General features: G+C 44.0%; 2 protein-coding genes across 2 annotated transcripts; both read right to left on the bottom strand.

Annotated features, from left to right (window-relative positions):
• Positions 1-6,557: 6,557 nt before the first annotated feature.
• Positions 6,558-8,340, bottom strand: LOC125550126 (WAT1-related protein At5g64700). Its single transcript, XM_048713044.2, has 3 exons — positions 8,072-8,340; positions 7,846-7,908; positions 6,558-7,746 (listed from the first exon to the last, which is right to left on the bottom strand). Exons 1-3 carry the CDS (start codon positions 8,251-8,253, stop codon positions 6,834-6,836), a joined length of 1,158 nt encoding a protein of 385 aa, XP_048569001.1. The 5' UTR covers positions 8,254-8,340; the 3' UTR covers positions 6,558-6,833.
• Positions 8,341-20,082: 11,742 nt separating this feature from the next.
• Positions 20,083-24,401, bottom strand: LOC125550117 (serine/threonine-protein phosphatase PP1). The gene is made up of 4 exons (XM_048713033.2): positions 24,075-24,401; positions 21,746-22,305; positions 21,458-21,649; positions 20,083-20,439 (listed from the first exon to the last, which is right to left on the bottom strand). The coding sequence occupies exons 1-4, from the start codon at positions 24,274-24,276 to the stop codon at positions 20,416-20,418; spliced, it is 978 nt and encodes a 325-aa protein (XP_048568990.1). The 5' UTR covers positions 24,277-24,401; the 3' UTR covers positions 20,083-20,415.
• Between the last annotated feature and the right edge of the window lie 2,370 nt (positions 24,402-26,771).

Below are 26,771 nucleotides of genomic sequence, written 5' to 3'. Positions count from 1 at the left end.
CTAGTGCAAGTGGGAGACTGAAGGAAATATGCCCTAGAGGCAATAATAAAGTTGTTATTTTATATTTCCTTATATCATGATAAATGTTTATTATTCATGCTAGAATTGTATTAACCGGAAACTTCATACATGTGTGGATACATAGACAAAACACCGTGTCCCTAGTAAGCCTCTACTAGACTAGCTCGTTAATCAAAGATGATTAAGTTTTCTAATGTTTAATCAAAGACCCATCAGTTAGCTTAGCATGTTGATCGTTCAGTTTTATTGCTATTGCTTTCTTCATGTCAAATACATATTCCTTCGACTATGAGATTATGCAACTCCCAGATACCGGAGGAATACCTTATGTGCTATCAAACGTCACAACGTAACTGGGTGATGATAAAGATGCTCTATAGGTATCTTCAAAGGTGTTTGTTGGGTTGGCATATATCGAGATTAGGATTTGTCACTCCGAGTATCGGGAAGGTATCTCTGGGCCCTCTCGGTAATGCACATCATGATAAGCCTTGCAAGCAATGTGACTAATGAGTTAGTTGCGGGATGATGCATTACAGAACGAGTAAAGAGACTTGCCGGTAACGAGATTGAACTAGGTATAAAGATACCGACGATCGAATCTCGGGCAAGTAACATACTGATGACAAAGGGAATAACATATGTTGTCATTACAGTATGACTGATAAAGATATTCGTAGAATATGTGGCAACCAATATGAGCATCTAGGTTCTGCTATTTGTTATTGACCGGAGAGGTGTCTCGGTCATGTCTACATAGTTCTCGAATCCGTAGGGTCCGCACGCTTAACGTTCGATGACGATTTTGTAGTATATGAGTTATGTGATTTGGTGACTGAATGTTGTTCGGATTCCCGGATGAGATCACAGACATGACGAGGAGTCTTGAAATGGTTGAGAGGTAAATATTCATATATAGGACGATAGTATTTGGACACCGGAAGTGTTCCGGGGGTACCGGTTACGTATCGGCCGGGTCACCAGAAGGGGTTCCGGGCAACCCCTGGCAAGCTATATGGGCCTAATGGGCCAAGAGAGGGACAGACCAGCCCCAAAAGGGGTTGGTGCGCCCCCTATAGGACGAATAGGAGGAGAAGGAAAGAAAGGGAAGGGAGAAGGAAAGGGGAGGATTCGGCCTCCCCCTTTCCTTCCCTTCCCCCTCTCTTTCCTTCCCCCTCCAGTGGATATGGAAGGGGGGAGGCCGACTTGGAGGAGGCGCCCAAGTAAGATCCCTCCTACTTGGGGCGCCCCTTGCAGCTCCTCTCCCTCTCCCACCTATATATATATATATACAACATTGATTCCTAGCCGTGTGCGGCGCCCCCCTCCACAGTTTACGCCTCCGGTCATATTGTCGTAGTTCTTAGGAGAAGCCCTGCGCGGATCACTTCACCATCACCGTCACCACGCCGTCGTGCTGACAAAACTCTCCCTCGACACTTTGTTGGATCAAGAGTTCGAGGGACGTCATCGAGCTGAACGTGTGCAGAACTCGGAGGTGTTGTGCGTTCGGTGCTTGATCGGTCGGAACGAGAAGAAGTTCGACTACATCAACCGTGTTGTCAAACGCTTCCGCTTTCGGTCTACGAGGGTACGTGGACACACTCTCCCCCTCTCATTTCTATGCATCTCCTAGATAGATCTCGCGTGAGCGTAGGAATTTTTTTGAAATTGCATGCTACATTCCCCAACAACGTTCTACGATGGTGGCTTGGGATCCTCAATTGCCAAGTCAGATCTCATCGACCACGACCACAAGGAGGGCACCCACAAAGGTTCTTCCAAGGTGAAACAGCCCATATCTGACATCAGAGAGCGCACCATGGGTCTGTGCTCTTCCAACTGGAAGGATCCCGTCCATGACATGTGAGGCAACATCCTATCAGCAAATCTTACCTTTTCTAGCTTGCCAACCCGTACCCTTTGTTGTAGTAGTATTTGTCGTGTGGTGCTTTAACTATGACGCGTTTAATTATTTCAGTTATGCAAAAATATATTGTTCAATAGGGCTATGTGATGTTTAAGTATGAACTATCCACTTCAATTTCACGAATGGCTATATTTGGTTGTTTATAGTGAGTAGATGTCTTGTTTATCTGTATTTGGTTGTTAGGTTGGTTGCAATGAGCATTTTTCCAGTTATCGAGCAGATGCCTTGTTTATATGTATTTGGTTCTTAGGTTGGTTGCAGTGGGCATTTATCCAGTTATCAAGCAGATGCCTTGTTTATCTGTATTTGGTTGTTAGGTTGGTTGCAATGAGCATTTGTCCAGTTTTCAAGCAGATGCCTTGTTTATCTGTATTTTCTTGTTACGTTGGTTGCAGTGAGCATTTGTCCAGTTTTCAAGCATATGCCCAGTTTATCTGTATTTGCTTGTTAGATTGGTTGCAGTGAGACTCTGTCCAATTTTCAATGGCTATATTTGGTTGTTATACTGATAATTTATGCCTTTTTTATTTCAGTCATTCACAATGTGATGTTCATTATGTGCAAGTCGGAATTGTGCCACTCGATTGCATCAATACCAGTTTGAACGGCTATATTTGGTTCCAGTTATTCCTGGTGTAGTTAACACATGCCCTTTATTTCAGTTTTCAAGCATATGCCCAGTTTATCCAGTGTTATGTTTAAGCACTACCTGTGTTCTATTCATTTTCAACAATACCAGTTTGAATTGCAATATTTGATGGTTGTTAAGCCTGTTGTCGGTAACATTGCCTTCCATTTTATATCTGCTTTAACAGCATGTTGAAACCAACACATTCAAGCTATCATTTGGAGATGATGTTGTTTACCTTTGCTATATTTGTTTGATGTTAAGGTTGATGTATCATGCCTTTCCACTACTTATGCACAATAACAACGGGAGTGGCCACCATTTTCTGCCGATGTTAGTTTCATCCCTCGACTTGTACTTCCCCCGCTATTCCATAATGTAGTGCATATAGATCCAGGTCTGGACACTTGTTAGCTTATAATATTGACTTGTTGCTTGTAGGTACATATGCCCTTGGCAAGGATCCACGCATCAACCCTTTTTGCGTATGGGGCAATGAGATATTCATGAACAAGCATCAAGTGAGGAAACTGATAAGGATTATTAGCAAAAAGATACGAATGGTGGCAAGCAAATTACTTGTTTACGCTCTATCCAACACAACAATGAGTTGTAGGATGGTAACTACAAACTCTGCAGCCTTCTCTTTTTACTGCCCATAATGAGTTGTTAGACAACAATGTCTGAATCTTTTTTGTTCGCAGTGGTTCCCGAAGCAGTTCACTCAAGATTATCTCGCAAAGTACATTATTGGTGGACATGCAATGAAGGTTAAAGTATTTCATCCAGACTACAATGAGCATCAAGAAGTCTTAATAAAGACAGTGAAGAATGGACGTGCAGCCGTCACAAGGGGTTGGCCTAGAGGAGTGCACGCATTACGCATGGAGAACGGCACAATATGGGCATTCCGCTTCACATTCTCCAGCAACCAGAATGCCTTTTGCCTCTCTCTTTACATTCTTTAGTACAACTGTGGTTCATCATTCTTTAATTGATGCTTCTGTAGTTCTTCGGTATATGTACTTGTGCATCGAATTATGCATTCGTGGTTGAGCCTATATTTGTAATAAACATGATTGGATATGAAATAAGTGATTGCCTACTTTCAAATTCTAAATATGTGATTTTTAAATTAGGGATTACACTACACACGGTTTGCGAAAGCGAAACGTTTGCGATAGACGTGGAGATCAGACATGTTTCTAGAATCCACTATGTGTGCGATCAATCTCTACTACACACACGATCAGCCAAGAAAAAACGTGTGCGATTAACAACAGCATCGCACACAATTCTTTCTTATTAAATGTTTGTGATAGTCACCTCATCACACACGCTTCACAATTATGGACTCTTTGTGATGTTGTGCGCATTTCAAACGTTTGGTCATAGAAGAACGTGTGCGATAGGTCAATCATCCGACACGGTTACGAGGAATGAATCGTGTGGGATGTATTCAAGCTTCACATGCAGTTTTGTAGCGACAACTGTGTGCGCTCTTACATCGAATCACACACAGTCGAGAAAAAGTAAATGTGTGTGATTCTCTACTTCTATAGTCGTGAACTCTTTGTTATAGGTCGTGCATCGTAAACGTAGCACCACAGAATACCGACTGTGATGACAATGCAAGCACAAATGAGTAGGAAGTACTGTATATGCATCGAGGCTCCCTATCCCCGACTGTTTCTGGGTCGTGTGGGAAGGACCCCCCTATCGCAGTCACTCACTTGGCGACGGTTCTGAACGCCGTCGCGGAAAGGGGTTAAAAACCGTTTGTATAGCACCTCATTGTACCAGTGTGGGGACACAAGAGATTTCTTGTATTTGATTGAAGGATTGTTTGAGAGAGACCATCTTCATCCTACACCTCCCATGGATTGTTAAATCTTAGGTCATCCACTTGAGTGAAATTTGTTGTTGTCCTACAAAACTCTGCGCTTGGAGGCCCAACGTATTCTACAAGAATAAAGTTACGTAGTAGACATCACCGCCCCAAGGAAGGCCTTGAGGCTCCCGCTCTCATCGAGGAAGCTAGTTGAATATCCATGTAGTAAGTAATAAAATAGAGTATTGCATCAAGTAAAGCGATAATATATTATCTTTACCTCCAGCTTATCACCGAGGCAACTAGTCAACTATCGTTTTTATTCTTAATGGCAATAACACGCTTACAAGTTCGCCTCCCTTATTGTCACCTTGGTACTATCTTCTGAAGGTTAAACCCAACGAACACACACAACTCCCTCTTACAAATCATTCTTCTAAACTGGCCAGTGATTAAACTAATAGATCAGAGAGCATACATCTATATATCATGCAAACAAAACCATAAAATATCCATATACAACCTGGTCATAATGTAACAATCCATCACACCGCATCAAAAGTACCAATATTACTCAGATTGATCACAATAATGTTATGTAGCTCATGTGATCTTTGTACTGAGGAATGGGGGAGAGAAGATGCCACATTGCTACTGTTATGACCCCATAGTCCAAGGAAGGACTACTCATACTTCTTTGATATTTTGAATGCCAAGATCCTCTCTTTCTTGAACCCTACTTTTTAGTGTTCATTTCTTACGCCTCAAGTCTATCCTTTGTGTGAGAGAGATCCACTTGGTTCTTGAGAGTGAATTGTTTAGAGATCTTTTGAGGAGTTCATCCAATCAATCGTGCATTGCGTGTTACTCTTGGAGGGGTTGATAGCCTTCTCAACCACATATTGTGAAGGAATTATGAGTTTTATACATGGCCTAGTGATCGCTTCTTTCATTCTTTGTGCAGGATCAACCCTGGGCGAGGCTTGACATTTGTGGTTGATAAGTCATGGTGGGATAACCAGATTTGCTCTTCATGTGCCATTTGCGAGCTACACAGCTAAGACCTTTGTGGTTTAGTGCCTTTGTGGTTCGAAATCTTTATCAACGTGAAGTGGGATAGCGTCAACTATCCAAAACACGAAGAAAAAAAAACATTGTTGAGACCCTATGTTTGCAGTCTCTCAATTCAACCTCTTACTTACTTGTAGGTTATCTTTCCTTGCTGCCATACTATTTTAGCTTGTTTGTTAAGTGCTTTGAAGGACCTAATAGAAAGTTGCTTAAAATCTACCAACCCTTAAAATTTGGTGTGGATTTTTGGTAGGACCCTTCCCATCTAGTCCTTAAACATTCGATTTTAATACTATGCAAGTGTGTGCTCCCTTCTTTTAAGGCATTTACTGTGGAAGATGATGACTTACTCGCAAAGTGTTTTTTTTCATATCTTGTAATGCGTCGATCAACATTTATTGGTCAGTAGGTACTCTCATCGTCTTACCTTGTTAAGTACTACGATGGTTGTGGGCATCTAGAATGCAGAGGTCAGTGCACTCATGATGCTTGCTATTAGCACAATTTCATAAGTAAAATGTTGAGATGGCACGTGTTTTAGGGTGCTTGTCTCGAAAAAAATGTCCACGATCCAGGATGACAAAGTTAAGAGAGGGGGTGCCCTCGAAAGATATGAATAAAAATCATACAAATCCGGCCAGGCCACCACAAATCCTGGGTTTAACTAGACCATAACTTTTCAGTGGTGGAATCAAATGAGTCAAAAAAATGGTTAGGGGATAAGATAAGCATGAGTGGGGGTATGAAAGGCTCCATTTTGTTGAAAGTGATATATGATCGTGAGTAATCAGGTAGCGGGAGTAATACTTTGAGGAATTAAAATAAAACCTTTTTTTACTTTGGAAGTCCTCTTTTAAACTTGTGACAATCATGTGAAGAGAGACCAACATGTACTGAACATGTAGGTGCCAACCGGCCAAGACAGATCAAATTAATCATATATTAATTCTTACCGTAAGTTGTGTCTAAATCGCCAAAAGTTCTGAACATTTTCATATCAGAGTTGCAAATTTCTAAATCGCCAAAAGTTATTTATTTGTAATAAGTCGATCAAATTGCACAATGTGGGCAGCATAAAAACAAAGCTGAATCATCCAGTTAGAAATATGAATTTCCCATGTCATCTTAGAAATAGCCGCTCCCGTTACATACCAGCAATTATCCTCTGCCACTTGCGTTTCAGCCCTTGGATGACGATGGTTCATAAAGTTTCTAGTACTACTCGTGCATTTCCTAGTGCTGTATTATGCATTACATTCAAGAGTCTCTGTCAGACGAAACAGCTCCTCGTGGCCGACCTGCCTGCCTGCAGGATGCATGGCTGCTGTAACTCTGTAGTACGTATTTCCCAGCTACACCTGTGAATCCAGCTTGGTTCTCCTCTCCTCCTCCGGTTTCACCTCGTCGTCATCTTCCTTGTTCATGGCGCCGGTGCGAGCATTGCTACCATCGCATCCTTGTTTCATGGTGGTTGCTGATGCAGGAGCTGCACTAAGCGGGGGCGGCGCCGGCTGCTCCTTGCTCTTCCCCCAGAGCACGCTGTACAGCCCGGCGACCAGGAGCGCCCCGCCGAGGACGCTGCCGAGGTGGACGACCTCGCCGAGGAAGAAGGAGGAGCAGAACACGGTGAGCACGAGCCCCACCGGATTAGACATGGCCAGGAACACGGGGCCCCGCCTCTCGATGCACCACGCCTGCAGGTAGAAGGACACCCCCGTGACCACGAACCCGGAGTAGGCGACGGCGACGAGACCCACGTCCAGCCGCAGCGTCCACGCAGCCGACATGTCCTCCCCGCCGCCAGCGGTCACGGCCGCGGCCAGCGCGAGCGACTGCACCGTGCTTAGCAGGCACTGCAGCGCCGTGGCCAGCAGCTTGTTGGGGTACTCCTTGAGGAGGCGCGCCTGGAGGACGATCCAGAGGGACCACGTCACGTTGGCCAGGAGCATCAGGAACGTGCCTTTCATCCACTCCCCCTGCTTCCCGGCGGCCGTGGCGGCGGCGTGCGCGTGGAAGGCGCGGTGGTGGTTGAGGGGGCTGAGCGGCGGCCCGGCGTAGAGGGCGATGACGAGGATGCCGGCCACGCAGAGCGCGACGCCGGCGAGCTTCGCCGTGCCCGAAGCGGCGCGGAGCTTGATGGCTTCGAGGTGGAGGAGGACGGCGAAGAGGAAGGTGATGACGGGGATGGAGTTGCTCGTGGCTGATGCCACCGTCGCCGAGGTGTACTTGAGGCTGATGTTGTGCAGGTTCATGCTCACCGTGTTCCTACGTACGTAACGTACGTGCAATACATGTTACTTTCACACGTATATAGATGATGATGATGATGAATTCAAAGGGAGGTCAATGGTGCCGTGTTCTTACCCGAGTAGAGCGTACATGAAGATCTTGGTGAACAACCACAGTGACATGGGTGGCGCGTTCCTCCTGCAAGATCATTAACAGTCATGGACCTCACTCATATTAGTTAAGATGGATCAACTAATTTTAATAGGTGCTGGATTGCATCTATGCATATATAGCCACTGATCTTTAGCTTCCTAATCATGACTTGATCAAGCAGTAGGTAAGTAAATGGTCAGTTGATTACCTCTCGAGGAGGATGGCGAGGGGTAGCAAGAGGAGAGTGGCGGCTGCCTGGCGGTAGAAGATGAAGACGAAGGTGTTCATGCCGCCATCGAAGGCCGCCTTGGAGACGACGTACATGCCGGTGTAGATCACCTGGATCACCATGGCAACAACATACGCCTTCTTCCCTGCATCCGTCGCCATGGCTACCTCCTTGTCCTGACTCCTGAGTGGTCGACTCCTGATCGATTGAGAAGTTTTCAGTGGTTGAGTTGAGACTTGAGCGTCACAGGAGAGTGCCTTATATAAAGATCGATGGAGAATGCAAGTATGTTGATGTCTCAAAGGAAAGTAAGTGATTAGCTAATAGCTTTTTTCTCTTTTTTCTTTTGGCGATAATGTTAGCCTTTTCTCTATTTCCTTCTGGCGATTTTTTCCCCTCTCTGGCTTGCTCTCGTTCACACATTTTATTTCTTTGGGCAACGAGTAGGAGCAATACTAGCAATATATTTTTTTCCCTTTGGGAAAGTTTTGATGCGGTTTCATAGCACTTTGATCAGTGCTTATAGCTCATTTTGGAAACTAGCCAACTAGCTAGGTAGTGCTTCACTCATCTTGCTTCTGCCAAAAGATAGATGATCACTCGTTGTTGATGAGAACTGTGAGAATATACCGGCTAGTGTGTGTCCTGTATACAAGATTTTCTCCCCATTAGGGGATGTCCTCCAACACCATCCATCATACAATGTCCATTGGGATCTCAACCAAGTGAACAGTGTCTCCTGTTGCAACTATACGTGTTGTTGTTTCTTCAGGCACACATGCATTGAAATAACTCTTTTTTGTGTGTTGAACCAAAAAATATTTTTCAGAAAAAGGTATTAAATACATTCATTCTTTTTATTTTTTAATACATTCATTCTTTTTATTTTTTAATACATTCATTCTTTTTATTTTTGGGGGGGAAATAAAGAATGAATGCATTTAATACTTTTTCTGAAAAATATTTTTGGGTTACATTCATTCTTTTTCTACGTACTTTATTTTGCGAAGAAGCCACCAGATCCACTAGCCAAAGTCAAGCATTACAAAGCAAAGCTAAATAAAATAAGAATTGCATCAAGGTCCTTGGGGTACCAATCGTCTTCTACTTCCAAATGAGCCACTGGTGTCGCTCCACCGCCGGAGTTGGCCTGACTTTGTTGTTCGTGGTCAGGAAGTCGTTGTGGCCTCGGTCCACCCGGAGGAGAAGCCGTCTGCAGAGCAATAAAGGATCCAGTCGCCAACCATGCGTTGACGGTGCTGCCCGAAGCGACCGCCGCCGGCTCAACTCATGTACATCCTCTCTAGCCTCGTCAATGTTGAAGCAAGGCCCGAGCCGGAGAGCAAAACCCAAGATGTTGTTGGGGCTGCCTCAAAGGAGTGCGGGAAGACACCCCACATAGCCCCCTCGACCTCACAATCAGATTCTTCAAACTTCATTGCAAATAGACTTGAAACATCTAGATCACTATGTGAGAATAGTATAATTATATTACCATTTAAATATTTTCAATCTATCAACTACGAAATGTTATGGCAGTGATTATAATAATCTTAGTTGTCATACTAGTTATTTTCTATTTTATTATTTTGCTAACTACGCCGTCTTATTTCCATGGCTATTTCCTATAATAGATTATGATTATACAAGACGGTTATAACAACATAGTTTAGCCACCAACTAGTCACGGGGCTTCCTCTCATTTTCACCCCTAACCCTAAACGGCTAGGGCAAACTTTTTCCTTCGGAGTTCATTGGCAAGCCCGTGGATTTGCCTCCCCTCTGCCAAATACGTACGCTCTGGCGGCCGATAGTGCGGAGAATTCCGGTGCCTCCACTCCAGTTAGTAGTTTAGGTTAAGGCCTCCTTTGGTTTGGAGGAATTTCATAGAAATTTTAGAGGATATGATTCTTTTAGGATTTTTTTTTCTTTGGAGCCCTTTGGTTCATAGGAATAGATTCCTATTCCTACATAGGATTGGTTTCTATCCTCCACATTTCATAGGAAAATAAAAATGAGCCTAGACTCAATGGAAAAATTCCTTTGGTGTCAACCAAATGACATCTCGTTTCCTATTCCTACTCATAGGATTTGAGATACATGTCATCTCATTTTCTACAAAATTCCTATTTCTATGATAATCCTATCCTATGAACCAAAAGTGGCCTAAGGATTTTTGGTTCTCGTAGGTGTTGTGCTCGGGCGGATGTCGACGCTTCTTCTTTGAGTTTGTCTTCCGGAATTCAATCATCCTCGAGTTCGTCTGTTTGGACATAATCAATGGTGCTCCAACATAGATTCATGCCTTCTTCTTGGGGTGGTGAGGTTAGCATTCTCGTCATGTGGCAAGATTTGGTGTCAGGTGCTTCAACTCTATGCAAGAGTTCAATCGCGACGACTGTGGCTCCAAGGCGTTGGTACTTAGGAACACATGCACGAAGACTTCCCGGTTGTTTTGACAAGGTCGAGCCTGCTTTAGTAAAGGAGCGGCGACAGTGGCGCGGCGGTGGCTACTTCTGACAGTAGTAGTGGTTGTTCGGTGGTATCGGAATCTCGATGTAATTTTTATTACGTTTGGGATGCTTTGTATTTCTAGTGAATTTTCATAATATACTTGATCCTTTCCACACACAAAATAAAACCCATAGTTTAGCAACCGCAAAATGAGCCGGAATCTCAAGCTGATCAAACAAAATGGAACACCCTAACTTACTTTGGATAATTATAATTAAGATTGCCTTTGTTCCCACCCCAGGCCATGCTTCTTTTTCTATCTTTTTCAATGAAAGAAAATCAGGCAATGTGCCTGTTGGAGACCACGGAGCCTGATCCTCATTTTTTTTAACCAACATGCAAATCAAGCATTAACAAGGACTCATCAACTGCAAATATTTAGGCAAACATTTTACAGAACATCTAGCTTGAAAATTATTTAGTTGTTGAATCATAGTAGAGAAATTTCACTCGAGGAATGCATATATATTTAGGGATGATCTCTAGCATTTTTTTCTTCTAAATGTCATATTGCGTTAATTAATCTGAGAACTAAGTCGATCAAAGTGGAGCACCTTGCATATAACAGCACCAGTAGACCAGAGAGACCGAGCGCACCAAGCACGATGAATTCATGTCATCTTTTGCAAATTGCAATACTAGCTAGCTAGGTATGCACAAAGCATATTACCACTTATTCATTTGTTAGATTCTCTGACATAAATTATATATATTTCTTCATTTCTTGGCCTCCAACGATATCTTTGGTCCATATCTTTGGAAATGACATGCATGACTGTCAATTCGATTCTCTCTTTCTTGTAGTCTTTCTGTCGTGCTTGTTTTAATCTAAGTACATGTGGTCACTACGTTTTGTTTTCTCAAGAAATCAGTGGTAGTTATGCATTGTAAGGAACTGACACATATAAAATTTTCTATGCTCCAACAAAAAGATAATGATAATATTTCTCTTTGCTTATATTCTTTCCCATTCAGGTGAAAAGATGATTCTTATTTTGTGGCAAAGGGCGAAAAGATGAAATTAAGGAATAGACTACTCTTATTTTGCGAGGACTGGACAAAAGGATAGAATTAACGAGGAGTAAGACTTGGCAAAGTTACTCTGCACATTTAGCAAGAATGATTTTTCTTCAAGACTTGGATTTTCTTTGAAGGAAAAGTAACTTGAAATGATGGTGTATTTTTTTGTGGTCGTGGGGGGGGGGGGGGGGGGGGTATTTTTTTTGTGGGAAAAATGACGGTGTTAGAGCATCTACAGCCGGACGCTCCAAACCCGTCTCATACGTCCGGGCGGGCCGACCGGCAACGTTTTTGTGACCCAAATGGCCCCCTCAAACGGGCCTCAAACGCCCAGGATGACCGGTAACCCTCATATCGAGCCAAAATTTGGGGCGGATATGGGGACGTCCGGGCACGTCCGCCATGAAGGACTGACGAAGGGGTCTCACGTGGACTCTCCCGGAAACCCAGTGGTCCGATGGACGCCTCCTCCGTCACCGCGGTGTGAACGCCGCGTGGCGTCGTTCCGGCTCGCCGCCCAAGAGCAAATCGGCCTATTTAAGCCGGCCGGAGTCTTGCAACCCTAGTCCATCCACCTTCTCCCTCTCCGCGCCACCAGTCCGAGCCCATCTCCACCTCCTCCCTCTCCCGCTCTGGTGCTCTGCCCATGCTCTGGCGCTCCTCCATGGTCCGGAGTAAGATCACCTACTACGCAATGCTCACGCCGGAGTGCTGCGCCGAGATGCGGCAGGAGATCCGGGCGAGACAAGACGCCCGCGCAGCCCGCATCGCTGCCGGGCTGCCTCCGGACTCGCCGGAGCCGGAGGAGGGGGAGGAGGAGGAGGAGCGATCGGGGGGAAGAGGACGAGGAGGAGCTAGCGCCCATGGAGGTGGAGGAGTCGGAGGAGCCGGAGCAACAGTTGTCGGGCTTCAACATGGAGCAGGCAGAGGCAGAGTTCACCGTCGCCCGGTCCGACAAGATGGCGGAGCAGCAGGCCATCCTGGAGTCCATCCAGGATGAGGCCTATGTGGAGGCCAACTGGGCGTTCCTCCGGCGGGAGCAGGCGGAGTCCGACGCGCCCTTCGCCGAACTCGACGCGAAGATATAGGCAGAGGAGGCCGGAGCGGAGTAGCCGAAGGCGCCGGACGAGCCAGAGCTGCAGCTGCCGCCAATCCTACGGAGTCGGGCACGGAGATTGTCGACATCTTCAACGAGTAACTTGATGATCGACGTAGTACGTAGGTTATTTTGTTTACATGTCTTTGTATGGATTTAAGAATCTAGTATGAGATGTTCGGATGCAACAAGTAAAATTTGGGGCATGCCCGGTCACTACCTGGCCACGGACGTTTGAGGGACCATATTTGATATATACGGATGTAGATGCTCTTATCATACTACAAAACCAGCAAATTTACTTTCGGCATACTTGTCCTGCGATTACTTGATTGTCACAGCACGCCTGGACCAATTCACTCATGGAAGATTTCAGTCCATCATAGAAAGGTACCTTAGTTCTGGTTAAATAGAATTGTAGCTGTCACGTCTGAAATGTACCTGACAATTAGGTCGTCTTTGAGTTCGATCTGACACTACTACAACTAAACCTTTTCTGTTAGAAGGATCGGTAATGCATGTGCGAAGTTTGGAACACAGCAGTCACATTACCTGCTGCCGATTGTTTCCTCGATCGAGCTTCACTATACGCACGCTATTATATGTACTCTCCCACAGCGAAAGCTCGCCAAACAAAGATGTCACTTCAAACTGTATCGTTTGTTTTCTATGCAGAACTGCAGCCAAAAGATGAGATAAAAGAAGTAGTACCACAGCAGTTGACACTGAACAGTTTATATATGCTGCATGAAAATCAGCTAGAGCATTCGCTGCCACTAGTTAATAAAATTCCTATTTGAGGCGGGCCTAGATTAGATACACGTGACCGGTTTTCCACCCGCCGCGCTTATAGGTAATTAGTACCTTCTTTCAGTGGTGGACATAAACCCGTCTCAGATTGTGACCTTTCTATCCTGGCAGGTTTCTGCAACCGACCCAGTCTCATATCGATATCTTTCTAATAATACACTAAGTGGGTTCTTCCATGGTGTCTTCTGTCTGGTGGCCCCCTCTCTGAATGTGTTGCAGAGCAAACCCTGCTCTTTGATGCCATATCGCATTCACACATATAGCAACAATTGACATCAAAGTGCTTCAGACACAGCACGACTAACCAATCCATTCACATCATGCACATGGATACAAGTAAAAATTCATCCATATCCATCCCATACATCATATATATAACCAACAAGTTAGTACAATATGCGGTTCATCCATATGTCATGCATATACATCAATTCACCTATATGACAATTAAACTGATTGTGGTGTCATAAGGAAAGAAGATAAAGTCGTTACCTTCTTGGTTGCATCTTCACCTTCGCAACTAGGTGACATTGATAAAATAAAGCTTAACAATGAACACTCAATTTAAATGGTCTTAGGCTTGCATATGACACTAACTTGTAATGACCGGCTCTAAAATCGTGACAAATGGACTACATATATATGACCAGATTACAATCCAAACCAAGGAAAACAAATGAAGCAACCCTGAAATGTTATCCCTTCCCCTCAATGTCTTTGCTGATGCAACAAAGGCATGTGGTGGAAGGAAAACATATATTAGGACTGCATGGTGTATATCTTTGAGTTGGGTTGCGATATTACCATATGTAAATAACTGTTCAAACATTTATAATTGACCAAAAGAAAGTAGCACTTGCATTATTCCTGAATATTCTAGTCACAATAATGACTGTCTATATATGACCAGATAACAAACCAGGTCAAAGGCAAACATAAAAAAACTATGTAATGTTATCCTTGCACCACAATGGTTTTGTTGTGATGCAACAAAAGTATGCAGTGACCATAACATCAAGGATCACCTGATTTTGTTTTCCTTGAGATGGTATGGAATCTAATCATATGTAAACACTCATCAAATTTTATAGCACTACATAAATTGCATATGCTAGTTTTCTGTTTAGTTATTAGTTTGGTAGAAGAACAGTTTGGACCTAGCATGGTGTTGACATCAATCATATATTAAACATTCAGTCTCCTGGCATCTTTTCAACAAACAATGCCCTCTTAGATGATTGGTCACTTTTACATAATGCACTAAGTGCCCCCATCACACAAACGCATCCGATCTAGAAGAAAATTCATCAAATGAGTAATCATGTCTACCAGTAATTCAAGAGAAGAGACGAAGGACGACGAGATCCATCATTTCCACTGCCCTAGTCGCCTCCGATATTGATCCTCGTCTCGTTAAAATCTTCAAACTTGTCTATTTCGGTACTCGATTTGTCGTGGACTTATATGTGGGCTTTATAACCATTCTTGCATTTTGGAGGTCACTACATGTGCATGTATGCATTGCTTACCCGCAAAAGAAACCACGTGCTTAAATACACGCACGCGTTCATATGATATGGGTCTATCACATAAATCCGTCGAAAAGCCTAAGAAACACAACACACGTGCAGTACGCAGATCCGTAGACCCTATAAAACAAAATATCCTGTGGACAAAGCTTGCTTAGACGTAAAGCTCTTTATCGCTTTATATATGCAAAAAAAACTAAATGAAGAAAGTTGAGGTCGGAGCACGCATTATTGTAGCCGTACGTACGCCGTGGATCCAGGATCCATCCATCCTATCAAAGTGTCAATCATGTACTATGTACATGTGTTTGCCGCTGTAGCCATAACGAACAACCGAGCTTATTATTAGTAGCTTTTTTTCGGCCAATTGTCTCACGCGAGACGTGCACCGAAGACGGGAGAAAAAGAAGGAATAATAAAGTGGTGAGCGTGTACGCCCACAGAAAAGCATAAAATCATAAAGCAATGGCGGACGTTTCGGCATACGTACACGCGTATCCACCGTGTAAAAGCGTGCCGACCACGGATCGACATAGCTGGCTAGACCGGCGTACGTGCGGTGCATTTCATCCAACACGTACGCAGTGCGTGCGGTGATGATCACACGGCTTTAGCTAGCTCTTTAGTCTTTACGTGGATCACATACATACTTGCTCTATGATGTGTGTCGATTGAGAGAGCTACCTAGGCAAGGACCATCGGTCCATACGCAACTAATCAACCAATAATGCATGCCATTGCAGGTGCTAATAATGCTGCACGTTTTGTCTGTGCAAGCATGCATGCATGCACACGTACGATCAGCTACAGCAATATATGAAGCTTTTCTGCTTTTATTTGAACTTATGATGCTTTTCTACTTACCAGTAGGTGCGTAACCTTTCAAGAGAAAACAGTGGTTGCGTATGTTTTTGAGGTGGACGTACATACTGGCGGGAAACACATGCATGCCACATGCCAGTGCGGTGAATTGCAGAACATGTATCGATAGAGTTAGGCCATCCACAGTTTATGGGTGCGATGAAGATTACTTAGCACGATCGAGCTCATGACCCTGACGCTGACGGGATTCGGGCGGAGCCGGGGGGACGAGCAGGGGCCTGGCCCTCCAACGATCAACAATTATAGTAGAAGTAACTAGTAATTATCAACAAGATTCGATCAATATACGTACTCGGCCCTTCTTATACTTGAATCTTGGCTCCGCCACTGGACGGGAACACACTGCTTCCAACATCAACGACGACAGCGAAGTAGCCCCGGGTCCGGGCCATGAGCAAGCTCTCCGTTGCCCCATGCTCGACACGTCCGCCGCACCCCTACATGCCCTTAACAAGATCATGGCAGGGACGGATCCACTGGGGCCGGGGTTCCATGGGTGACATCGTAATCCTTTCTAAAATACAAAACATCTTGTGCAAATACTTGACAATAGTTCACTGATATTTTTGAAGTCCATCTCAGAATTATTTACTAGAATCATGATGATATATGGACCAAATTATACTCTTTTTTTCTGAAACGGAGGCAAAAGATTTGCCTCGTAAATTAATTAAGAGGAGAATAGAGTTTGATTGTTTACAACCCCATGATAACACGCCACATGGCAACTACTCACGTACTAAAATGTCCCCTAGTTTCTTAGCTCCCACTGTCACCCAAAGTCTAGCCTAGGTAAGAATGTTGTTGAGTAGGATCGGCGGCGGCGCGCTCTTGTGACGGAAGATGCGTGTGTTCCTCTCGTTCCAGACAGTCCATGAAACTGGCATTGTGAGGGAGGTCATGGCCTTCCTGTTGGGAATACCCAAGCCAGTCCTGTTCGTCCACCATTCCCTGACGGGGGCTTCTAGGTGCCAAGTAGAAGGGTCCATCAAGACTCAGCTTGTCGATGACCAGTCTCGGCAGCCTATTGGTGAAGCGGCACTTGAAGAAAAGGTGAGCCCCTGTTTCTTGCCCCCTCCCACGGAGAGGGCAATGACCACAGTTTTGCCACCCACACTTATCCAATCTGTCCGCCATTCAAATCCGGTCTTGTAAAGTAAGCCAGGCAAAAAACTTGGCTTTTGGTGGTGCCCAAGCCTTCCACACCATTTGCTCCACGGGAGAGTTAACCATGCCCAAGAATTGCGCTTTATAAGCGGAGGCGGCTGAGTATTGCCCATTAGTCATGTGCTTCCAGATGATGTCGTCCTCAGAGTGCTCTCAAGATTGACGTCATGTAAAAGCACCCAAAGGGTAAAGAATTCCCTTATGTGGTCGACAGATACCACATTGTCTGGCCTTATCTTTAAAATTCAAGCATTGTCCTTAATAGCTTCCCGCACCTTTCAGTTTTTTCTCGAGGATGCCTCATAAATGAGTGGTGCAATCTCCTTGGGTTTGCGCCCTAGCAACCATGGGGAGTCCTAGAATGGCGTTCTAGCCCCATTCCCCATAATGATGGTGGTGGAGGCGTAGAAGAAGTCAAGGTCGACCTCGTTGCATGGGTTTTCGGTGCCCACCCACATCTTCCTTGGTTCCTTCCATTCAAACCAAGGACAGTGCAATCTCAGGGCCCGAGCAAATTTGTTAGTGTTCAGCACCCCAAGACCTCCATACTGAATCGGACAGCAAACCATCTCCCAGTTGACCTTACACTTAGCCCTTGTGGTCTTGTCCGAACCGGGCCATAGAAATGCCAGCTCAAGCGTGTTGACATTGTGTAGCGTGCCCGAAGGGACGACAAGCGGTGTGATAAAGTATATCACCTGGGAGGTGGTCACAGACCTGACAAGGGCTATGCAGCCAATGGTAGTAATGTTTTGGCCCTCCCAAGTAACCAGTTTGTTGGCAACCTTGTCCTCCAAAAATGGTAGGTCCATCTTCTTGAGTTGCCAGATCGAGAGCGGGAGGCCCAGGTATCTCATTGGGAAGGAGGTCCTAGTCGCAGGAAAACTCTACGCGGGAGCAGCGGATGGGCACAACTGAGCTCTTCTGGAAGTTGGTGCAAAGACCGGTCACCTCCCCAAATCCCTTTAGAATTGACGTCAGGTTGCCGACATCTCTCTTGATAGGGGCCATAAACATGGCCGCATCATCCGCGCAGAGGGATGTTCTCACCATGGCCCTCCTACCACGAATCTTGTGGAAGAGGCCCTTCCGTGTTGCGAGCTCCAGAATCTGTTGTAGGGGGGTCGATTGCAAGCACAAAGAGGAGAGGCGAAAGTGGTTCACCTTGGCGGAGGCCCTGGCCATGTATGATCGTCGGCCCAGCCACCCCATTCAAAAGGATCCGGGAGGAGGAAGTGTAGAGAAGTGCGGCGATCCAATTCCGAACCTTGCTTGGGAACCCCTTTTGGAGAAGCTCGAGAATAAACTCCCACTTGACCGAATTGAAGGCCTTCCAGATGTCCAACTTGAATAGGAGTGCGGGCGTTTTGCACATGTGCAGCCGTCTCGCAAAATTCCAGACGTACATGAAATTATCATGAATACTTCTCCTCTTGATAAAGGCACTCTGGGCGGTGGAAACAAGTACATCCATGTGCGGACTGAGACGAATGGAGAGTACCTTCGCAATAATCTTAGTGATGGCACGGATGAGGCTAATGGGGCGGTAGTCGGAGACGCCCTCCGCACCCTCCTTCTTGGGCAAAAGGATCACGTTGGCGGAGTTGAGCCAATGAAGGTTTGATGTGTGGAGGGAGTCAAATAGATGAATGACCCTCATGATGTCCACTTTTATAAAGTCCCAACATTTATTGAAAACATGCATGTGAATCCATCCAGCCCGGGTCTCTTGTCGCTAGGCATCTCATCAATGGAATTTCTGACCTCCTCCTCCGTGATGGCCGCCCCCAACTCCTGCAGATCATGCGACACAGTGTTAAGCTCGTCCCGATTGAAGTCCTTAGTGCTTGTGTCTCCCCTTCCCATGACCTCAGAGAGTGCTCATGAAGGATTTTCTCCTTCGCCTCATGCTCGGTCACCCAACCATGCTCGTGCTTTATCTGATGAATGTGGTTCTTTCGTCTTCTCGCATTTATGCGCCGGTGAAAAATTTTGGTGTTTGCGTCTCCCTCCCTCAGGTTGGCCGCTCTGGCACATTGCTTCTTCCGGGCCCTCTCAAGAACCGCCAGGCTTACAACTCGTTTCTTTAGTCTAGCACGCAGGTCTAGCTCTTCAAGGGATAATGGCTGATTTTCTTGAGTCATGCCAAGCTGTAGAATGACCAAGAGGGCCGCGTGGTGGTGGATCTTTGCCTTGAAGAACAGCCTCCTGCTCCATTCGGTGAGACGAGTGGTCGTCTTCTTTATTTTATGGAACAACAGCTGATACGGTTCCGAGTGCTCACAATGCTCATTCCAAGCTTTGAGGACGACATCATTGAATCTAGGCATAAAGGCCCAGAAGTTCTCAAACCTGAAGGTTCTAGGCCTCCGAGGCCCCCTCTCATCAGCAAGCAAGAGTGGACAGTGGTCGGTCAGCGATGATGAGAGAGCATGCAAGACGTGGTTGTTGAAGGTTGTGTCCCATTCCGCGTTGCAGAAAAACGAATCAAGTTTGCAGAGGGTAGGGTTCGCTTTCTCATTGCTCCAAGTGAATCTCCAATTCTGCAGATGGATTTCTTTAAGCTCGTGAGCTTGTAGGGCATTCTGGAATCGGGTGATACGACTCCTATTGATGTTTCTGTTATTTTGTCCCTAGCCCGATAGATTTGGTTGAGATCGCCAGACACGTGCCATGCCACACCCGCCGGCGGCTTCTGACTAGCAAGCTCATCAAAGAAAGCATCTTTGCGCGCATAATCAGTGGGGCTATAGACCGACGTGAGCTTGAAAATGAACTCCGTTTCTCTAATCCGCACCATTGCCGAAATACAGTAGTTGGCGATTTCACCAAATTTGAGCGATGATGATGAGTACAAAAAATGGAAGAAAAAACAAACAAGGTCATAAGAACCTTGGAGACCTTCCCTCACAGACCACAAGATTGTAGTAGTAGATAAGTACAAGTGTAGAACAAGTTGGCAAGACGTCACCTCACAAACATAGGGCAAATAATAGATGCTCACAAACAGAAGCTATCAACATCCACAGGCAAAAATGTACCACAAAAGTAACTTACAAAAACAGATGCCGCGCAAGCAAGAACAACCAGAATAGGTGGTGCTGTTAAATCCGGCCTAATTCTGTACAGAGAAAACAAGTGCAGAGCCAATGGACATTTACAAATGCTCGGCAACTAAGGGTGGTTAAGCAAGACAATTGGCTGGTGGATGAATATTGCCATGCCCTGGTGGATCCAAACAATAGATCAGATCACCCCCTTCGAGCTGACGATGGTAATATTGAAGGAATTGGATGTTTATCAGATCAGGCACTTCCCCCAATTGCTGGCTGTTAAGGTAAAAAGGAAATATAATCAGTTCTGTTGCCTTCAAATCATACATTTGAGATCCCAAATCTGGTGAAGTACTCCCTCTGTTCACAAATATAAGATATTCTAACTCTTTTTTTTTAATTGGATGTATATAGACACATTTCAGTGTGTTTGTTCACTCATTTCAGTCCGTATGTAGTCTATATTGAAATATCCAAAACATCTTATATTTGTGAATGGAGGGAATAGAACTTATCAGATATTTTATTCAGGATATGTTATCGTAGGTAGAGACTACTGTATTTTGCATCTTGGGTAGTTCACATGTAGTAGCTATTTGATGGTCACAGATCAATTGATTAAGATATGCATATTGGAAGGGTTAATGCAGTCCTGGAGTACTAATCATTCTGATCATTGGGTGTTTGTGGGAATAGCTCAACACTAACCTACTTATCACTTCCATTCTCATCAACTAAACAAACCTACCGAGTAGGTCGCCATGATATCTACTGTGAAGTTTCCCTAGGCCTATGGTTATTCAAGACCTAACTGGTTGGGTAGCTAAAGTGTACTGTAATAGTTGATGGAATCACAGAATGAACACATTGAATAGCCCCTTCTTGATCAAAGATTGAATGAAGGAATATCCTCAATTACATTATCAATTCACTATCGCTCTCTGTGGTAGTGTTATCCACAAATTTTCCTCATGAACATACAGAAGCAACAACGAGATGGCATTAGAATTTAGAATTTTTTTAATGTACCGGCCCACTGTGCAGCTATTGTATGTTCAATAAAAAAGAGCGGATGACTGGATTATGCAAGAATTAACAGAACCAGCAAACCACAGCAGAACTTGTGCATCAGAGGCATTATCATCGAATTTTCTTTCGTTTTGTAAATCATGGTTTCTACTTTTCTATTACTCTAGTCAGTAATGATAATGCAATGATAAAACATTCTATCTCCACAGGCTCAACTTGTAGTACATAGTAGAATATGAATCCAATCTGAAGCTAGTTGATTTACCTTATTTGGGATTTGTCTTTTCACACGCGGTGTGCCTGTTTCATTTGGCTTCAAGATTTGAAATGAGCACATTAGATTTTCATCTATGCTCAACAGAGCACCTACATTATCGAATTCCCCACAATAATTTGGAGCTGAGAAGATTGTGACTAATCTCCGCTGTGCAAAGAACTCGTAACCATCTTCTACCACCTAAGGGCATTCATGGTACATGCAGTTACTGTAAGTAAAGCTCGAGAATAACAATAATCCAGAAAATAACATAAGTTCGACTAAGTGTTCACAAACCTGATGGGCTCGGCAGATAAGATCAAGATCATTTTTTTCCAAAAACTCTATAAGCATATCTGCACCAAACGTACATGAAACACCTCTGTCACTCTCCCCCCACCCTTCTCCGTCAGGGCTAGGATCAGACCAAAGCAAATCACACAGGAGACCATAATCAGGAATCTCAGCCGGCCTCTCAATATCCTTTATTTGGTCCAGGTTAGTCAGTTCAGGTGAAAGGCCACCATGCATGCACAGTATCTTGTCGTCAATGAGTGCTGCAATAGGCAGGCAGTTGAAGCAATCAGAGAATATCTTCCACAGTCGAACATTGAACCTCCTCTTGCATTCATCATAGAAACCATAGACTCTGTTGATTTTTGCATCTTCATGGTTCCCCCTTAACAGGAAAACCTTGTCAGGGTACCTTATTTTGTATGCCAGCAGTAAGCATATAGTTTCCAAGCTCTGTTTGCCTCTATCTACGTAGTCTCCGAGGAATACATAGGTTGAGGTTGGAGGATAACCACCCAAATCAAACAACCTTAGAAGATCAACAAACTGACCATGGATATCACCTGAAGGTATCATCATACGAGGTAAGACTAGAGTTTTCTGTGAAGATGTGTAAAATAAATTACAATAATAATGAAAAGAATATTAAGAAGCTCTAAACTTTATGCAGAAAGAAATCTTTATCACACAAACGAGATTAACTCAAAGGGATTGCACTGACAAAGCTCCTTAGCAGATAATCTGTACAATGGTAGAGCTATAAAGGTTGTACATGCCAGTATTCACTATCATGTAATTTTCAAATTTGCTCAAATTTATGCCGGTGGTTGATTGTTGCTAGGATGAAATATGGCAGGTGAATCAAAGATGTCAGGAGATGTAGAGGTTATTAGGTTAACATGTGGAATGATTTGATATACAGGTTGGAGGATGTGTAATTCAGGATGTTATTAGCTCGGGACTAGAGAAAATAATAATGAGATTTCTACAAGATCCTTCTACAGAAAGTGAGCAGTTACCAGTTACAGAATGGTCAGTGTGTGGTCTGCAAAAACCAAATAAAGAACAAGATTTTTCCACTGGCAAATCTTCGATAATAAACTTCACTTGGATGTTTGGTTGAAAGAGGAACTGCCAAGGGGAGGATTATCGTGTTGTGTCAGGGATCAAAACCATATCGATTTTGTTCGCCCAATTGTTTGTTTCGTCTCAGTCTCAGGAAGATTTCACTGTTTGATGGCTTGGGGAGGGAGGATTGTACACAGACAAATTGATGGTTATTTATCCTTCAGGCTGTGGCCTGTGGGCTACATGCTAGGCATTATGGGAAGTTTGAAATGAAATGAATTGATGGTAGGGTTTCGGGTAGTATACAGACCATTTGTATAAAATTCTGGGTATTATGCAGCATCCAGAAGTCCTGCTAGGGTGGAGGAGAGTGAAGAAGGCAATTGACATATTGAAGGTGAAGAGAAGTCTTCTGCAAACCTGTTGCCAAGTTTATTATGATATATTGCAGCCCAGGGTTCACAATTTGCCTACCCTTTTTGTGTTATTTTACTTTAAAAATTTGGTAGGGTTGTTATGCATGATGCTACTTTGTGCTTCCTGACACCAGAGGGACGTACGGACTACAATACCATACCGACCAAACCCAGTGTAGAACCAACAACAGCACTATTGGTCACAATGTCACCAGCTCATGCAAACAAATTTAATGGACAATGAGCAGCAACTTGACCATCCACCACAGCTCCCAATATGGCCAACAATCCCACCTCAGCTCAGTAACCAAGCAACTCCATCATGAATTCACATGTTAAAAAATGAGCAAAACAAATGGCGCCAGCAGCCAAAGTGAGAGTACCCTAATGATGCAAGCTCGCTGCGGGCAGGGCAACCCGCGAAGCACGTTCATAAGTAATACACAAAATCAACTTATTGTAATTTCTCCTTTGACATTCACATAAGGTTGACTTTTAATGTACTTATATGCGGGCTTTCACGGTTATCACTTGCATCCCTAGGAGTACCTACGACTAAGCATTAATGGTTAAGGCCTAGGAAGCTCAAATCAGGCATTATCATCATAGTACAAAGAGATCATCATCCCTTGTAAGGGCACCCATCCTTTTCTTATCCCTAAATTCCACCAGACGCCACCAAGGTGTACCAAATCCCTTCATGATTCACAGATTCTCCACATCGCCTAAAAATTTACCAACAAACCTATTCGTTCTATGAAAGAAACACCATCAAAATCAAAACTACATATACTAGTAATTTGGAAAGGAGCAAAAACAAAGCTAGAAACGATTTGTTTAATAATCACCGCAGATCTTGACGGGGGCCTGGATGCGGAGGAGGTTGGGCTGGGACAGGAAAACCCGCTTGGCGTCGACGCAGAGCTGCCGGATCTCCGCCTCGGACAGCTGCACCTGCCGCCCGCCGCGGCCGCCCTCGACCAATCGCCGCACCACCTCGTCCAGCGCCGCGCCCTCCATGGCCCCCATGGAGGCCCGTGTCATCATCATCTTCCCTCCTTCTTCTCCCGCGGCCGCGTCCCTCTCTCTCTCTCCGGCGACGGCGAGGGGCGGGGGAGAGAGAGGAAGGGTGGGAGGATTGGAAATGGGATGGCCTGGGAATAGTTGCGTTTGTGACGACCACGAGCTTAATTAATCGTTTCGGGTGTTCAAAGACGCGTGAACACGCATCCGCCGTTGGTTTGTAGATGGACGGCCCGTGGAACATGTCTCGGTCTTCCTCCTGTGTTTGCTGCTCTTTCGTCGTTTTGCTGTTGCCCTCGTCGGTCATGGAATTGGATTATTATTTTATTCTATTTTAATCTTCCATCATACAATGAACACAAGAAACAATACTCCCTCGGTCATTCTCCCTCCGTTTCAAAATAGATGACTCAACTTTATACTAATTTTAGAACAGAGGGAGTATATTGTAAGACGTTTTCTGATACTATATTATTGAACGGAGGAGTAAAAATTACATCAAGATTCATAGACTATCTAGTGATGATTACAAGCACTGAAACTAGCTGAAGGCGTGTCGTCGTCATTGTCCCTCCCTCACTGGAGTCGGGCAAAACTTATTGTAATTGACATCGGAAAGTCCTCGTAAAAAGCCCCCATAAAACCAGCGCATCAGAACAGCACCCGTCGCCGATGAAAAGTAGTGGAAAGATCACACGAATGTAGATGAACGATGAACAGATCCGAGCAAATTCATCAAAGACAGATTCGTTGGAGATACACCTTTGCACGCCCACGAAGGATGCTAAATGTATCACCGAAACGGGGACTAAATGGGAGAATCTTATTTCATCATCGGGGGGCGCCGCCATCTCGCCTTTCTGGACGCAAACCCTAACAAAACTCAAAAACACATCTAAAAACTGAACCCTCCCACTGACAAGGGTTGGGATCCACAGCGCCCCATAGCCCTAAGATTACCGGAGACGAGGTGGACCAACGACGATGCTGGCGAGAGGCAAAGGAACCCTACTTTTTTAGGGGCGGAGGCGGTTGTGTCTTTTGTTAAGCGACAAAATATTGTTCACTCTCTATTACTTTGTATTCTCAAGATATTAGAGCATCTACAATCAGGATTGTCAAATCTAGAACTATGTATGTTCGTTGGCGCGTCTACTCGTACTGACTATGTAGAGAACATTTCGCTGACACCACAATCACAATCCATAGTAATCGCACATCCAACATAGATATAGTTCATAAAAAAGGGCTGCCCGAGTTCATACTTAACTAAACTATTAGATAAAACAAGTAATTAAACATATGGGGGATGACCGGAGTTCACCATTTTCTCGTAGGTCGCTTCCCCTTGGGGTCTCGGAAACGACGGTTGTCCTTGGCCTAGGCGTTGGCGACTGGTTTTTCTTTTGGTTTTTCATTTTTTTTGTTTCTTCATGTTGTTTTTTATTTTTCATTTATTTTTATTTTCCTTTTCCTTTTTCATTTTGTGAACACCTTTCAAATATGTGAACATTTTCTAAATCATCAAAATTTTAAAAAATCATGAATAATTTTTCACAAATTAATATTTTGAAAATATTGAACATTCTTTAAATTCGCGAACATTTTTATAAGTCAAGATTTTTTTGGAATCATGGACATTTTTCAAAATTGCTAACATTTTCTGAATTGGTGAACATTTTTAAAAATTCATGACCATTTTCCACATTCATGAACAATTTTTTTTGAACTCACAAACATATTTTGAATTTGAGAAAAAAATTATATTCATGAATATTTTGAAATTTTATGTTGTCCCTTTGCCTCGGGACCTATATTTCGCATAAAGTGAGATGGTAGCTCCCCTCGCCCGAATCATCTATGCAGTGCGCAGCCTATGGACTGGCCCAATAGCGTGTTGCTCGGTCGGTTGGTCGTCTGTCTATTGGCTGATGTGTTTGTTCATTGTTTTCTTTATATTTTTGTTTGTCTTATTTCTTCATTGGTTTCCCATAATTTTCTTTTTTTTCATCGTTATACCTTGGTTTTTTGTGTTTACTTTGTTTTCCTTTGGTTACTTTTTATTTCTTTCTTGGTTTTCATCTGGGTTTCTTTCTCGTTTTATTCATTTTTATTTGTTTCTTTCATGGTTTCATCGCTTTTCTTTATTTCTTTTTGAGTTTTCAATGTTTTCTATTCTATTGCACTTGTTTTCATTCTACATTTTTTGTATACATCAAGAACTTTTTCTAATACGTGTTTTACATTTTTAAAATACATGACTAATATTTTTTCAGATAAATGTTTTGATATCTATTGTTTACACATTTGGAAGTGCAAACAAAAGTAAAAAAGGAAAGCAAAAGCCAAAACAAAATAACTTGAAAAAGAAAGAAAAAACGAGTTTGCGGCCTCCTGCAAGTTGGGTCGGCCCAGTATGGCGCTTCCTCAGGCGAAGCTAGCATCCAACTCCGTCGACAGAGACCCCTTGTAGAGGTCACTCCAACTTTCTCACAACTTGGTACTTTTTCCATATTTTTCAT

This window comes from Triticum urartu, chromosome 1A (assembly GCF_056163025.1).
Source record: "Triticum urartu cultivar PI428250 chromosome 1A, HENAU_Tu73, whole genome shotgun sequence".
In the NCBI taxonomy this organism is placed as follows: Eukaryota; Viridiplantae; Streptophyta; class Magnoliopsida; order Poales; family Poaceae; genus Triticum; species Triticum urartu.
This window is presented reverse-complemented; position numbering and strand designations above follow the sequence as displayed.

Coding starts and splice junctions, on each gene's coding strand:
- LOC125550117 (XM_048713033.2), bottom strand. CDS start 24,276: ATGATGATGACACGGGCCTCCATGGGGGCCATGGAGGGCGCGGCGCTG. Junction 22,306..24,074: donor GGCCCCCGTCAAGATCTGCG/GTGATTATTAAA, acceptor TGATACCTTCAG/GTGATATCCATGGTCAGTTT. Junction 21,650..21,745: donor TTATCTGCCGAGCCCATCAG/GTTTGTGAACAC, acceptor GAATGCCCTTAG/GTGGTAGAAGATGGTTACGA.
- LOC125550126 (XM_048713044.2), bottom strand. CDS start 8,253: ATGGCGACGGATGCAGGGAAGAAGGCGTATGTTGTTGCCATGGTGATC. Junction 7,909..8,071: donor CTCGCCATCCTCCTCGAGAG/GTAATCAACTGA, acceptor ATGATCTTGCAG/GAGGAACGCGCCACCCATGT. Junction 7,747..7,845: donor TTCATGTACGCTCTACTCGG/GTAAGAACACGG, acceptor TTACGTACGTAG/GAACACGGTGAGCATGAACC.